The 15,000-nt window shown below is 50.4% G+C and overlaps 1 protein-coding gene across 1 annotated transcript in view; it reads left to right on the forward strand.

The window, feature by feature from the left end:
- Positions 1-419: 419 nt before the first annotated feature.
- Positions 420-15,000, forward strand: part of LOC117441957 (protein fantom-like) — a gene marked incomplete at its 3' end in the record, with an annotated part of 21,202 nt that continues 6,621 nt past the window's right edge. The window contains exons 1-5 of the mRNA XM_034077967.1: positions 420-734; positions 1,750-1,819; positions 8,773-8,917; positions 9,280-9,632; positions 14,442-14,538. Coding sequence (XP_033933858.1) covers positions 1,750-1,819; positions 8,773-8,917; positions 9,280-9,632; positions 14,442-14,538 — 665 coding nt within the window. The remainder of the gene's footprint in view (positions 735-1,749; positions 1,820-8,772; positions 8,918-9,279; positions 9,633-14,441; positions 14,539-15,000) is intronic.

The following is a 15,000-nucleotide window of genomic DNA, read 5'->3' on the forward strand; positions in this document are numbered from 1 at the left end:
CTCCCTCCACGCCTCGCTCCTCCCTCCACGCACCAATGAGCGCATCATGAAATTAATATCTATATATTTTACTTGCACTCAGTGTGCGAAATACGGGGGGGGGTCCGGGGGAGCTCAACCCCCCTGAGTAACACCTGAGCCCCCCTGAAAGTCTCAACAGCTACATTTGAGGGGGGTCTCAAATTATAATATTTATTTGTCACTTGCAATGGGCACTAACATGTTTTTAAGCTTCCAGTATTCATAATTCAAAACATTTATTCACAAATATCTTCTATTTGGCTGGAAAAGCAGTTCCTCGCATGGAACCGAGAACAGGTCACGCGGTCGTTCGTTCATATGAACGTCAGAATATAGAATTATTTGACGGCACCCCTGAAGACGCCAGACGGCGCCCCGGTGGAGAAACGCTGCTAGAGACTACTGGTTGTCTTGGCTTGCATCCATGGATATTGTATAGGAGGCCTGCTACATATTGAGAAACCTTCGACCGGTATTTCGCGCAATAAACGGGAGATGGGGACCCCCCGGGTATTTCGCACACTGCGTGCACTGCTTACCGTTAACGCACCTCAAGCGTTATGTACCACCCGCAGTCAAACCAAAGGAGGTAGAATAACTACATTACCCAGAACCCGTCCCTCTCGGCGCATGCGCAGTTCCATCATAGCGACGACATGGCGTTCTGTTTTCAGTAGCAACCGATGCTCCGGATTCAATAAAGCGAGTTAAAGGTAAGACATGATTACAAAGAGAGCATTTCAAACCTTTAACTGTGTGTCCACATCAAAGCAGACACATGCTGTCCCTCTGGCGGGTTGGACAGATAGTTAGTTCACTGTTTATAGCGAGCTAACGAAGCTAACGAGCTAACGAAGCTAACCGAGCTAACGATGGACAGACTGGTCCATTTCAGAATAATATATCTGATATGTTTTATAATGATTGATCATGAAAGTGTTCTCAAAGCTGGTGAAGGTGCAGCTAGTCTGAAGTACTTTGTAGACTGCAGGGTAGCTGGAGGATTTACTCCAGGTGGAACTAAAGTCTGAACACTTGGTTAGATTTACCATCATTCATCCAGATCTGTGAAGTAACTGAAGGTATTAATACATGTAGAATAAAGCGGTTGCAGTGGTCACGTATGAACACACGGACCTACAGGCTGGAGGTATTGTTTCCGCGCATATATGTGGTGACCTGTATATAGGGTCTGTGCGCCTCCTGGCTCCTTCTCCTCCACTCCACTGCAGGCACCACGTCCTTTGCTGCTCATCAATACAGTTCCCCTTTGCTGCTTCGATGCACCTTCTCCGACACACACACACACACACACACACACACACACACACACACACACACACACACACACACACACACACACACACACACACACACACACACACACACACACACTCAGACACACACACACACACACACACACACACACACACACGCGCACACGCACACGCACACACACACACACTCAGACACACACCCACCCACACACACACACACACACACACACACACACACACACACACACACACACACACACACACACACACACACACACACACACACATGTATTGATGGCTGGGCTGTGATTTAGGTCTTAATGTGTGTACATTGTGTGTATATAGGTTTATACATGTTTTTATATTTGTTATTGTATGGACACACAAACTGAAAGACTGACGATACATTTGACTTTGATATAAATGCGGTTTCCCCCCCTCTGCTTCTCAGATGATGTCCACTGTCCTGGACGACTCGGCCTGGGACGTCCCCGTGAGAGACGTCCAGCTGTCCCCTGCAGGTTGGTCTGCTCCCACATTTACAATCCAACTGTATCCATAGAGCACATTTAGAAAGAGTGGACCAAAGGGACTCATTGCTCTGTCTCTGTCCTCTGCCTCCTGTCTCTGTCCTCTGCCTCTGTCCTCTGTCACTGTCCTCTGTCTCTGTCCTCTGTCACTGTCCTCTGCTTCTGTCCTCTGCCCTCTGCCCTCTGTCACTGTCCTCTGTCACTGTTCTCTGTCCTCTGTCTCTGTCACTGTCCTCTGCTTCTGTCCTCTGCCCTCTGTCCTCTGTCTCTGCCCTCTGTCACTGTCCTCTGTCACTGTCCTCTGCCTCTGTCCTCTGCCCTCTGTCTCTGTCCTCTGCCACTGTCCTCTGTCTCTGTCCTCTGTCACTGTCCTCTGCCACTGTCCACTGTCCTCTGTCCTCTGTCACTGTCCTCTGCCCTTGTCCTCTGTCACTGTCCTCTGCCCTCTGTCTTCTGTCCATGTCCTCTGTCCATGTCGTATGTCTCTGTCCTGTGCCTCTGTCCCTGTCCTCTGTCATTGTCCTCTGTCTATGTCCTCTGTCCCTGTCTCTGTCCTCCGCCTCTGTCCTCTGTCTATGTCCTCTGTCACTGTCCTCTGCCTCTGTCCTTGTCCTCTGTTTATGTCCTCTGTCCATGTCCTCTGTCACTGTCCCCTGCCTATGTCCTCTGTCACTGTCCCCTGCCTCTGTCTATGTCCTCTGTCACTGTCCTCTGCCCTTGTCCTCTGTCACTGTCCTCTGCCCTCTGTCTTCTGTCCATGTCCTCTGTCCATGTCGTATGTCTCTGTCCTCTGTCCTGTGTCCCTGTCCTCTGCCTCTGTCATTGTCCTCTGTCTATGTCCTCTGTCCCTGTCTCTGTCCATGTCCTCCGCCTCTGTCCTCTGCCTCTGTCTATGTCCTCTGTCACTGTCCTCTGCCTCTGTCCTTGTCCTCTGTTTATGTCCTCTGTCTATGTCCTCTGTCACTGTCCCCTGCCTATGTCCTCTGTCACTGTCCCCTGCCTCTGTCTATGTCCTCTGTCACTGTCCTCTGCCTCTGTCCTTGTCCTCTGTCCATTTCCTCTGTCCATGTCCCCTGTCCCTGTCCTCTGTCCATGTCCTCTGTCCATGTCCTCTGTCCATGTCCCCTGTCCATGTCCTCTGCCTATGTCCACTGTCCTCTTCCTCTGTCCTTGTCCTCTGTTTATGTCCTCTGCCTCTGTCCTATGTCCATGTCCTCTTTCACTGTCCTCTGCCTATGTCCTCTGTCACTGTCCTCTGCCTCTGTCTATGTCCTCTGTCACTGTCCTCTGCCTATGTCCTCTGTCACTGTCCTCTGCCTCTGTCCTCTCTGTCCTCTGCCTCTGTCTGTCCCCTTTCCTCTGCCTCTGTCCATGTCCTCTGTTCTCTGTTCCTGTCCCCTGTCTCTGTCCTCTGCCCTCTGTCTATGTCCCCTGCCTCTGTCTCTGTCCTCTGCCCTTGTCCTCTGTCCTTGTCCTCTGTCTCTGCCCTCTGTCCTTGTCCTCTGTCCTTGTCCTCTGTATCTGTCCCCTGTCCTTGTCCTCTGTCCTTGTCCTCTGCCTCTGTCCTCTAGTGTTGTCACGATACTAACATCTTGGTTTCGATACCAAGTCAAGAATTGCGATTCCGATTATTTTTCGATACTTCTCTTAAGTTAAGGGAAACAGTCTTAAATGTAATTATTGTGCTTTATTTCAAACCAGAACCAGAACCAGAACCAGAACCAGAACGCACGCTTTGAAACAATGCATTAAATAAATGACTAGAATTTGTATCAAATGCAATGAAGCATCTACAAACAACTTGTTTGTTTTTAGCTTCTGGCATTTTTTTTTGTCAACAAGCCGAGGCGCAGTTTCACTCCCACTCGCAGCTATGCTTCTCTCACATGCTCTGGCCGCTCGCGCGTGCACGAGAGGGGGGAGGGGCTTAGCACGTGCACGAGAGAGGGGAGGGACTTAGCACGTGCACGAGAGAGGGGAGGGACTTAGCGCGTGCACGAGAGAGGGGAGGGACTTAGAGCGTGCACGAGAGAGGGGAGGGACTTAGATCGTGCACGAGAGAGGGGAGGGACTTAGCACGTGCACGAGAGAGGGGAGGGACTTAGCGCGTGCACGAGAGAGGGGAGGGACTTAGCGCGTACGAGAGAGGGGAGGGACTTAGCGCGCACGAGAGAGGGGAGGGACTTAGCGCGCACGAGAGAGGGACTTAGCGTGTGCACGAGAGAGGGGAGGGACTTAGCGTGTGCACGAGAGAGGGGAGGGACTTAGCACGTGCACGAGAGAGGGGAGGGACTTAGCGCGTGCACGAGAGAGGGGAGGGACTTAGCGCGTGCACGAGAGAGGGGAGGGACTTAGCGTGTGCACGAGAGAGGGGAGGGACTTAGCACGTGCACGAGAGAGGGGAGGGACTTAGCGCGTGCACGAGAGAGGGGAGGGACTTAGCGCGTGCACGAGAGAGGGGAGGGACTTAGCGCGTGCACGAGAGAGGGCAAGGCAAGGCAAGGCAAGTTTATTTATATAGCACTTTTCGACGCAGGGTAATTCAAAGTGCTTTACAAAAAAGAAATGAAAGACATTAAGCATTAAAAAAGAAAAGCTAATAAAATAAACATTAAGGAATCGGTGCCAACCCTCTGTATCTCCTTCATGTGTTCAACGATCTCCAGGAGGGTGGGCGAGGGCGAAAGGGTGAACGGAGTATCCTCAAAGGCGTTGACAGGGGGGGGGGTGACGGGCGGTGGAGACTCCTCCATGTGTCTCATAGGTCTCCCATAATCAGAACATTCCTCAGGCGGTGCAGTGACACTTCTTCAGGGTGTTCTGCGCGATGTGTTGTGTCTTTCTCCTGGTTTGATTCCTCTTGCCGCTTGTCCTTGGCAGAGGGAACAGATTGATGACGCAGGCAGTTGAATATGTTAGAGATAAACAATTTCACTCCTGGCTTGTTCAGGCAAACTCCATTTGCCTTGAAAAGATGTCTGCGGTCCCAGAAAAAGTTAAAATTGTCAACAAAATGCACAGAGTGGTCAGTACAGACAGGTGAAAGCCAGGTGTTCAGTGCAGACAGTCGGCTGAATCTCTCCGCTCCTCTTCTGACGGGCGGTAGAGGGCCACTGATGAACACCTCCGCCTTTAGAGAGCTGGCAGTTTCCAACAGACATTTAAAGTCTTCTTTCAGCACTTCTGACTCTTGTTTCACAACATCATTTGTTCCAATGTGCAGTACCACATTCTTCACAGTCGGATGTTCAGCCCCAGTATGCAGGATCTTCTCAGCCAAGTCAGAGACCACATCCTTGGGAAACAGAGTACTTTGGTGGTGTTCTTACTACACAGACCTTTTACATCTCTTACAGCAGAGTCACCCACAATCAGAGCTTCAGGCCCAGTCGTTAGCTTTCCCTCTAGCCTTTTGCTTTTGGAGTAGCTATTGGTCCTTACCCTGCTGTGTGAAGAGGACGGGTTATCCAGGTCATCAGAGAGAGATCTCCGGCTCTCGGTCAGCGGAGCGTATCTGTTCTGGATTGGCACACTCGGTGGTTTAGGAGGATTGTTTGTAATTCTCCCTTTAGCAGCTGTCCACAGCTGTTTAGGGGTTGAAGAGGCGCTCTTCCTGGGTGATAACAATGCAGGCCAGCCGGTCGATCACAGATTTCAGAGCGCTGGGCTCTGCCTGTTATCCGTCCTCCCAAATCCCATGGAAATGATTTACTCTTCGGCTTTGCACCCAGAGAGTTCCAGGGAGGACTACCACTTGTAGATTTATTACCCGGTACACAGCTCTCCTGTTCCTTGGAATCCTTGTAGCTGCTAACTAGCTGTGAGTTAGCATACCCTTCTCCATTATTTTGCAACACTGGTAAAGTGGTGTCATTCCCACAACATAGTCCATTCACTTCCACGTTAACTTCCAACCGTTACATTTTCATTTCCAGCACAACTATCTTCTGTAGAAGTTTGTGGAAGTGATCTGTAGAGAACGGAGGCATTTTTCTACCAACTAGCTTAAGCTAAATAGCATGCAGTAGCCTACCAGGCTTTAGCTGTTGCTAGGCCACGCTACTGTAAGACTGGGGTCGTCGTAAAAATGTTAAGATATGGCTGAAAACCTCCGTCTATTTACGAAGATGAACTGTCCCAGTGATCGGTTAATGTCCAGGAGCCGCTGCTCGAAGTTTTCAGAGAATAAGAATAGGAAAATCAACATAAAAAGTAAGCAGAGGCAGGAGCAAGCAGAAAAGCGTCTGCACTGTAAGAAAGATAAGAGCAGGTCCAGAAAGATAAGAGCAGGGGAGGGACTTAGCGCGTGCACGAGAGAGGGAAGGGACTTAGCGCGTGTACGAGAGAGGGGAGGGACTTAGCGCGCACGAGAGAGGGGAGGGACTTGGCGCGTGCACGAGAGAGGGGAGGGACTTAGCGCGCACGAGAGAGGGGAGGGACTTAGCGTGCACGAGAGAGGGGAGGGACTTAGCGTGTGCACGAGAGAGGGGAGGGACTTAGCGCGTGTACGAGAGAGGGGAGGGACTTAGCGCGCACGAGAGAGGGGAGGGACTTAGCGCGTGCACGAGAGAGGGAAGGGACTTAGCGCGTGTACGAGAGAGGGGAGGGACTTAGCGCGCACGAGAGAGGGGAGGGACTTGGCGCGTGCACGAGAGAGGGGAGGGACTTAGCGCGCACGAGAGAGGGGAGGGACTTAGCGCGCACGAGAGAGGGGAGGGACTTAGCGCGCACGAGAGAGGGGAGGGACTTAGCGCGTGCACGAGAGAGGGGAGGGACTTAGCGCGTGTACGAGAGAGGGGAGGGACTTAGCGCGCACGAGAGAGGGAAGGGACTTAGCGCGTGTACGAGAGAGGGGAGGGACTTAGCGCGCACGAGAGAGGGGAGGGACTTAGCGCATGCACGAGAGAGGGGAGGGACTTATAGCGTGCACGAGAGAGGGGAGGGACTTAGTGCGTGTACGAGAGAGGGGAGGGACTTAGCGCGCACGAGAGAGGGGAGGGACTTAGCGCATGCACGAGAGAGGGGAGGGACTTATAGCGTGCACGAGAGAGGGGAGGGACTTAGCGCGTGCACGAGTGAGAGGAGGGACTTCAGTGTCTCCCCTAGGATGGAGTCATAGCAGCGGTGCTAAGGCACGTGGGCCCAGCATAATGTGAGCGTGGAGCGTGTGGAATTTTTTAGTGTGTGCGAAGTGGGCCCCGCCAATTTGTTTCAATGTGTCAGCACAAGAAAGGCTCTTGAGGCCTAGCACCAGGGCCGGTTCTAGCCAATTTACTGCCCGAGGCGAGATTTTATATGTAAAGAATAAATGAAAAATCTCTACAAAAGGCAAATACACTAAAAAACAGAAACGTATTGACATAGGTCATATACTTCAAAATAGCTTCAAATGTATTCATTATTGTATGAACATGTTTGAATTGGAGGGTGGTCACATCCTCTAGGGGGGTCTGGGGGCATGCCCCCCCGGGAAGATTTTAAAGAAAAAATGCTTCAATCTGGTGCACTTTGAGCACACACTTACTAGAGAGCTGATCTAGGGGAACTCTAAAACACCCATATGAAAAAGATCGGTTTACATTTTAATAATCAAATAAGTATATGAACATAACCAATAACCTACCATAGCCAATAACAAATAAATGTAGCTTATTTGATTTTTGTTGTTCATTCATATCTTATTTTACCTAGTTAACTTATTTTACTTAATTTATTTATTTATGCATATTTTTGTATCTCTCCAACTTTAAACGATATTTTTGGATTACTGTCCTATAGTAGACATTGGAATGATTTCAAACCTGTTTTTATTTATCCTAATAATTATAAAGGAGAGCCTTGGAAATACGTGTTTACATAATTTGTGGTCAAAACGTTTGAGACCCACTGAGATGACTTAGACTGAAATTAACTTATCTAAACACTCTGAGTCCTCTACCTCACTGAGCCTCTCCGTCTGACAGAGAGCTCTCCTCCACCCTGGTTGTAGAAACATCTACTTCTTATATCCGTTAGCGCAGCTAGCACCAGATGCTAATAACAACAGCGCCGGTACCGGTGCTCCCTCTCCCTCGCTGGCTCCCACGCTCGCACGTTGGCTGTGAGCTGCGGGCGCCTGATAAGCAAACATCCCCAACTTTCATCACTTACAGCGCATCGTACAGGGCGAATGAAAAGTGTAACCGAGATGAAAAGGGTGTAACATTTACTTAATTATGAATGTTGTTACATCGAGGCCGAACATTTGGATGAGCCCCAACGGTCAAAAATGTTTTTTCTCTCCCAGAGCTACCAGCGCATCACCCCCCAGATCTGGCGCCCAAGGCGACCGCCTGTTAATACCAAAGATCGGCCCTGCCTAGTACATACAGTGGCAATGTCTCAACATTTAGCAAAAATACACCTTTATTGAACATACAGTAACACAAATACTACAAATCCGCATAACAAACAATCAAAAATGAAAAAGGGTCGCCACTTATTATTATTTTAATAATTTTTTTTTGGGTACTGGCTGGCGCCCCCTAGCAGCGGCGTGCATATTTCAGCAGCGGCGCTGCGCCGCCACTATTTGTATATAGGGGAAACACTGGACTTAGCGCGTGCACGAGAGAGGGGAGGGACTTATAGCGTGCACGAGAGAGGGGAGGGACTTATAGCGTGCACGAGAGAGGGGAGGGACTTAGCGCGTGCACGAGAGAGGGGAGGGACTTAGCGCGTGCACGAGAGAGGGGAGGGACTTAGCGCGTGCACGAGAGAGGGGAGGGACTTAGCGCGTGCACGAGAGAGGGGAGGGCTTCCTGCTGGGAGGAAGCCCTCAGGTGTTGATCAGCTGCTGGGAGGACAGAGAGGTTCCTCTTCTCCACTGAGCATGGAACTGACTTGGTGAGATGAAGCATGCTCTCTAGCAGTCTCTCTCTCTCTCTCTCTCTCTCTCTCCTCAGACGTGTCTCTTCCCCAGAATGCCAGGGAGCGTCAGGACGTCTCCAAGGTGTCCAGGGAGGAGCTGGAGGATCGGTTCCTGCGCCTCCACGAGGAGACGCTGCTCCTCAAACAGAAGACACACACACAGGACGACAAGATCAGGAAGTGAGAGAAGCATTTCCCACAATGCAGCCTGTTTTAGTGTTTTATTGACCACACACCTTTCTTTACTCGTGTTCGTCATCTTGCAATCTACGTATGTATTCAAACAGTTATCACCGCAATAAACCGTGTCTAGTTTGGTCGTAATGGACATTGTTTAATTTCATATTCTGTTACATGGATATAGACTTCGTGCACTTTGTATTATATATGTTGCATTGTTGGAGGAGCTCAGGTCCTTTCTAGTCCTCTGAATATCTCCTCCTCCTGCTCCTGCTCCTCCTCCTCCTCCTCCTCCTCCTCCTCCTCCTCCTCCTCCTCCTCCTCCTCCTCCTCCTCCTCCTCCTCCTCCTCCTCCTCCTCAGGCTGGGCACTAAGTTGATGCGTCTCCTGAAGGATCGTGGTCGTATGGAGCGTCTGGCTGGAGGTCAGGCTGGAGGTCAGGCTGGAGGTCAGGCTGGAGGTCAGGCTGGAGGTCAGGCTGGAGGTCAGGCTGCGATGCGTCTGCGTGACGTGGAGCTGGAGGAGGTGATGGAGGAGCTGCAGGAGCAGGTGAGAGGCCTTCAGGTGGAGAACGTGGGTCTGAAGCAGCGCCTCCTGGTGGCCAGACAGCAGCTGCTCACCTCCCACAGCAGGAGGTCTCCGTACGGCCGCGTCCAATCACGAGTCAACACGGGGGTAAAGAAGGACGACGCCCCCTCCCTGACACACCTGAAGAGTAAGAGATACACACACACACAAACACACATACACACACACACACCCCTGAAGAGTAAGAGACACACACACACACACACACACACACCTGAAGAGTAAGATACACACACACGCACACAAACACACACACACTCATGCCTGGCTGTGAGAGTGTCAGAGTGTCAGAGTGACAGAGTGTGAGAGTGACAGAGTGAGAGAGTGAGAGAGTGTGAGAGTGTCAGAGTGAGAGAGTCACAGAGTGACAGAGTGTGAGAGTGAGAGAGTGAGAGAGTGTCAGAGTGAGAGAGTGTGAGAGTGAGAGAGTGAGAGAGTGTGAGAGTGAGAGAGTGTCAGAGTGAGAGAGTGTCAGAGTGTGAGAGTGTGAGAGTGAGTGAGAGAGTGACAGAGTGAGTGAGAGAGTGTCAGAGTGAGTGTGAGAGTGTCAGAGTGAGAGAGTGTGAGAGTGACAGAGTGACAGAGTGAGAGAGTGACAGAGTGAGAGAGTGTCAGAGTGTGAGAGTGAGTGAGAGAGTGAGAGTGTCAGAGTGAGTGTGAGAGTGTGTCAGCGTGTCAGAGTGAGAGAGTGACAGAGTGACAGAGTGTCAGAGTGAGAGAGTGACAGAGTGAGAGAGTGACAGAGTGTCAGAGTGTGAGAGTGAGTGAGAGAGTGACAGAGTGAGTGAGAGAGTGTCAGAGTGAGAGAGTGACAGAGTGTCAGAGTGAGAGAGTGAGAGAGTGTGAGAGTGAGAGAGTGTCAGAGTGAGAGAGTGTGAGAGTGACAGAGTGAGTGAGAGAGAGTGTCAGAGTGAGAGAGTGTGAGAGAGTGAGAGAGAGAGTGTGAGAGTGACAGAGTGACAGAGTGAGAGAGTGACAGAGTGAGAGAGTGTCAGAGTGTCTGAGAGAGTGTCAGAGTGAGAGAGTGTCAGAGTGAGAGAGTGACAGAGTGTCAGAGTGTCAGAGTGAGAGAGTGAGAGAGTGACAGAGTGAGAGAGTGTGAGAGTGAGTGAGAGAGTGACAGAGTGAGTGAGAGAGTGTCAGAATGAGAGAGTGACAGAGTGAGAGAGTGAGAGAGTGTGAGAGTGACAGAGTGTCAGAGTGAGAGAGTGTCAGAGTGAGAGAGTGACAGAGTGAGAGAGTGACAGAGTGAGAGAGTGACAGAGTGAGAGAGAGTGTGAGAGTGAGAGAGTGTCAGAGTGAGAGTGTGAGAGTGAGAGAGAGTGAGAGAGTGAGTGAGAGAGAGAGAGTGTGAGAGTGAGAGAGAGTGACAGAGTGAGTGAGAGAGTGAGAGTGAGAGAGTGTCAGAGTGAGAGAGTGAGAGAGTGTCAGAGTGAGAGAGTGTCAGAGTGAGTGTGAGAGTGAGAGAGTGTCAGAGTGAGAGAGTGAGAGAGTGTCAGAGTGAGAGAGTGACAGAGTGAGAGAGTGTCAGAGTGAGAGAGTGTCAGAGTGACAGAGTGAGAGAGTGACAGAGTGTCAGAGTGTGAGAGTGAGTGAGAGAGTGACAGAGTGAGTGAGAGAGTGTCAGAGTGAGAGAGTGACAGAGTGTCAGAGTGAGAGAGTGAGAGAGTGTGAGAGTGAGAGAGTGTCAGAGTGAGAGAGTGTGAGAGTGACAGAGTGAGTGAGAGAGAGTGTCAGAGTGAGAGAGTGTGAGAGAGTGAGAGAGAGAGTGTGAGAGTGACAGAGTGACAGAGTGAGAGAGTGACAGAGTGAGAGAGTGTGAGAGAGTGAGAGAGTGAGTGAGAGAGTGAGAGAGTGTCAGAGTGAGAGAGTGACAGAGTGTGAGAGTGAGAGAGTGAGAGAGTGTCAGAGTGAGAGAGTGAGAGAGTGTCAGAGTGAGAGAGTGAGAGAGAGAGTGAGAGAGTGACAGAGTGAGAGTGACAGAGAGAGTGAGTGAGTGAGAGAGAGAGTGTGAGAGTGACAGAGTGAGAGAGTGTCAGAGTGACAGAGTGAGAGAGTGTCAGAGTGACAGAGTGACAGAGTGAGAGAGTGTCAGAGTGAGAGAGTGACAGAGTGTGAGAGTGAGAGAGTGAGAGAGTGTCAGAGTGACAGAGTGAGAGAGTGTCAGAGTGAGAGAGTGACAGAGTGACAGAGTGAGAGAGTGTCAGAGTGAGAGAGTGACAGAGTGAGAGAGTGACAGAGTGAGAGAGTGACAGAGTGAGAGAGAGTGTGAGAGTGAGAGAGTGAGAGAGTGTCAGAGTGACAGAGTGAGAGAGTGTCAGAGTGAGAGAGTGAGAGAGTGACAGAGTGACAGAGTGAGAGAGTGACAGAGTGACAGAGTGACAGAGTGTGAGAGTGACAGAGTGTCAGAGTGAGAGAGTGACAGAGTGTGAGAGTGACAGAGTGACAGAGTGTCAGAGTGAGAGAGTGTCAGAGTGAGAGAGTGACAGAGTGTGAGAGTGACAGAGTGAGAGAGTGACAGAGTGAGAGAGTGACAGAGTGAGAGAGAGTGAGAGAGTGACAGAGTGAGAGAGTGTCAGAGTGAGAGAGTGACAGAGTGAGAGAGAGAGAGTGTGAGAGTGACAGAGTGAGAGAGTGACAGAGTGAGAGAGTGTCAGAGTGAGAGAGTGTCAGAGTGAGAGAGTGAGAGAGTGTGAGTGAGAGAGAGTGAGAGAGAGTGTGAGAGAGTGACAGAGTGAGTGAGAGAGTGTCAGAGTGAGTGTGAGAGTGTCAGAGTGAGAGAGTGTGAGAGTGACAGAGTGACAGAGTGAGAGAGTGACAGAGTGAGAGAGTGTCAGAGTGTGAGAGTGAGTGAGAGAGTGAGAGAGTGTCAGAGTGAGTGTGTCAGCGTGTCAGAGTGAGAGAGTGACAGAGTGACAGAGTGTCAGAGTGAGAGAGTGACAGAGTGAGAGAGTGACAGAGTGTCAGAGTGTGAGAGTGAGTGAGAGAGTGACAGAGTGAGTGAGAGAGTGTCAGAGTGAGAGAGTGAGAGAGTGTGAGAGTGACAGAGTGAGAGAGTGTCAGAGTGAGAGAGTGTGAGAGTGACAGAGTGAGTGAGAGAGAGTGTCAGAGTGAGAGAGTGTGAGAGAGTGAGAGAGAGAGTGTGAGAGTGACAGAGTGACAGAGTGAGAGAGTGACAGAGTGAGAGAGTGTCAGAGTGTCTGAGAGAGTGTCAGAGTGAGAGAGTGTCAGAGTGAGAGAGTGACAGAGTGTCAGACTGTCAGAGTGAGAGAGTGAGAGAGTGACAGAGTGAGAGAGTGAAAGAGTGAGTGAGAGAGTGACAGAGTGAGTGAGAGAGTGTCAGAGTGAAAGAGTGACAGAGTGAGAGAGTGAGAGAGTGACAGAGTGAAAGAGTGAGAGAGTGACAGAGTGAGAGAGTGACAGAGTGAGAGAGTGACAGAGTGAGAGAGTGACAGAGTGAGAGAGTGTCAGAGTGAGAGTGTGAGAGTGAGAGAGTGAGTGAGAGAGAGAGAGTGTGAGAGTGTCAGAGTGAGAGAGTGACAGAGTGAGAGAGTGTCAGAGTGAGAGAGTGTCAGAGTGACAGAGTGAGAGAGTGACAGAGTGTCAGAGTGTGAGAGTGAGTGAGAGAGTGACAGAGTGAGTGAGAGTGTCAGAGTGAGTGAGAGAGTGAGAGAGTGTCAGAGTGAGAGAGTGACAGAGTGTCAGAGTGAGAGAGTGTCAGAGTGAGAGAGTGAGAGAGTGTCAGAGTGAGAGAGTGAGAGAGAGAGTGAGAGAGTGACAGAGTGAGAGTGACAGAGAGAGTGAGTGAGAGAGAGAGTGTGAGAGTGACAGAGTGAGAGAGTGTCAGAGTGACAGAGTGAGAGAGTGTCAGAGTGAGAGAGTGAGAGAGTGACAGAGTGACAGAGTGAGAGAGTGTCAGAGTGAGAGAGTGACAGAGTGTGAGAGTGAGAGAGTGAGAGAGTGTCAGAGTGACAGAGTGAGAGAGTGTCAGAGTGAGAGAGTGACAGAGTGAGAGAGTGACAGAGTGAGAGTGACAGAGAGAGTGAGTGAGTGAGAGAGAGAGTGTGAGAGTGACAGAGTGAGAGAGTGTCAGAGTGACAGAGTGAGAGAGTGTCAGAGTGAGAGAGTGAGAGAGTGACAGAGTGAGAGAGTGACAGAGTGACAGAGTGAGAGAGTGACAGAGTGTGAGAGTGACAGAGTGTCAGAGTGAGAGAGTGACAGAGTGTGAGAGTGACAGAGTGACAGAGTGACAGAGTGTCAGAGTGTGAGAGTGACAGAGTGTGAGAGTGACAGAGTGAGAGAGTGACAGAGTGAGAGAGTGACAGAGTGAGAGAGAGTGAGAGAGTGACAGAGTGAGAGAGTGTCAGAGTGAGAGAGTGACAGAGTGAGAGAGAGAGAGTGTGAGAGTGACAGAGTGAGAGAGTGACAGAGTGAGAGAGTGTCAGAGTGAGAGAGTGTCAGAGTGAGAGAGTGACAGAGTGAGAGAGTGACAGAGTGAGAGAGAGTGAGAGAGTGTCAGAGTGAGAGAGTGTGAGTGAGAGAGAGTGAGAGAGAGTGTGAGAGTGACAGAGTGACAGTGTCAGAGTGAGAGAGTGACAGAGTGACAGAGTGTGAGAGTGAGAGAGTGAGAGAGTGACAGAGTGTCAGAGTGAGAGAGTGTGAGAGTGACAGAGTGAGAGAGTGTGAGAGTGAGAGAGTGACAGAGTGAGAGAGTCAGAGTGAGAGAGTGACAGAGTGAGAGAGTGAGAGAGTGACAGAGTGTCAGAGTGAGAGAGTGTGAGAGTGACAGAGTGAGAGAGTGTGAGAGTGAGAGAGTGACAGAGTGAGAGAGTCAGAGTGAGAGAGTGACAGAGTGAGAGATTGAGAGAGTGACAGAGTGTCAGGTGTCAGTGTTTCAGGTGTCAGTGTTTCAGGTGTCAGTGTTTCCTCTCCTCAGGTCCCAGGAGTCCAGAGGGGGGCCGGCCTCCGACGGGCCTCCTGCCTCGGTTTGGACACAGCCTGCTGGAGGAGACCCGGGCCGAGGTCCGAAACCTGTGAGTAGACTTCAGACATTCAGTTGCTCCCTCCTCTCTCTCTCTTCCTCCTGGTATTACGTGCATGAATTAGCATTATAGCCTATGGGCAGTGGCGACTGGTCATTAGGGGCAGGTGGGGCACGAAAAGTGTGGTGTGTGAAGAGGAGACGAGAGAGCTGCAGTGAGGCGTCCTGAAACCCGGAAGTAAGCTGCGCATGGCTTCCCTCCACAAAAAAGCAACGAGATTTCTCCATAGGATTTTAGAAAATAGCTCAAAATAAGATCTGTGGGAAACGTAGCTGTTAGATAAATGTACGTTTTGTTCAGCCGGATAATATCCACATGTCTACCTACTTTATCATTTTCGAATAAAAAATCTATTGATTAGATTAGATTTATGATAGACTTTTGAAACTACAAGAAGATAAGGAGGACTTTTACAAAAAAGTAATAGAGATGTTTGTCCAGAAGGATAGGCCA

The sequence above is a fragment of the Pseudochaenichthys georgianus genome, unplaced genomic scaffold, assembly GCF_902827115.2.
Source record: "Pseudochaenichthys georgianus unplaced genomic scaffold, fPseGeo1.2 scaffold_2232_arrow_ctg1, whole genome shotgun sequence".
NCBI classification, from domain to species: domain Eukaryota; kingdom Metazoa; phylum Chordata; class Actinopteri; order Perciformes; family Channichthyidae; genus Pseudochaenichthys; species Pseudochaenichthys georgianus.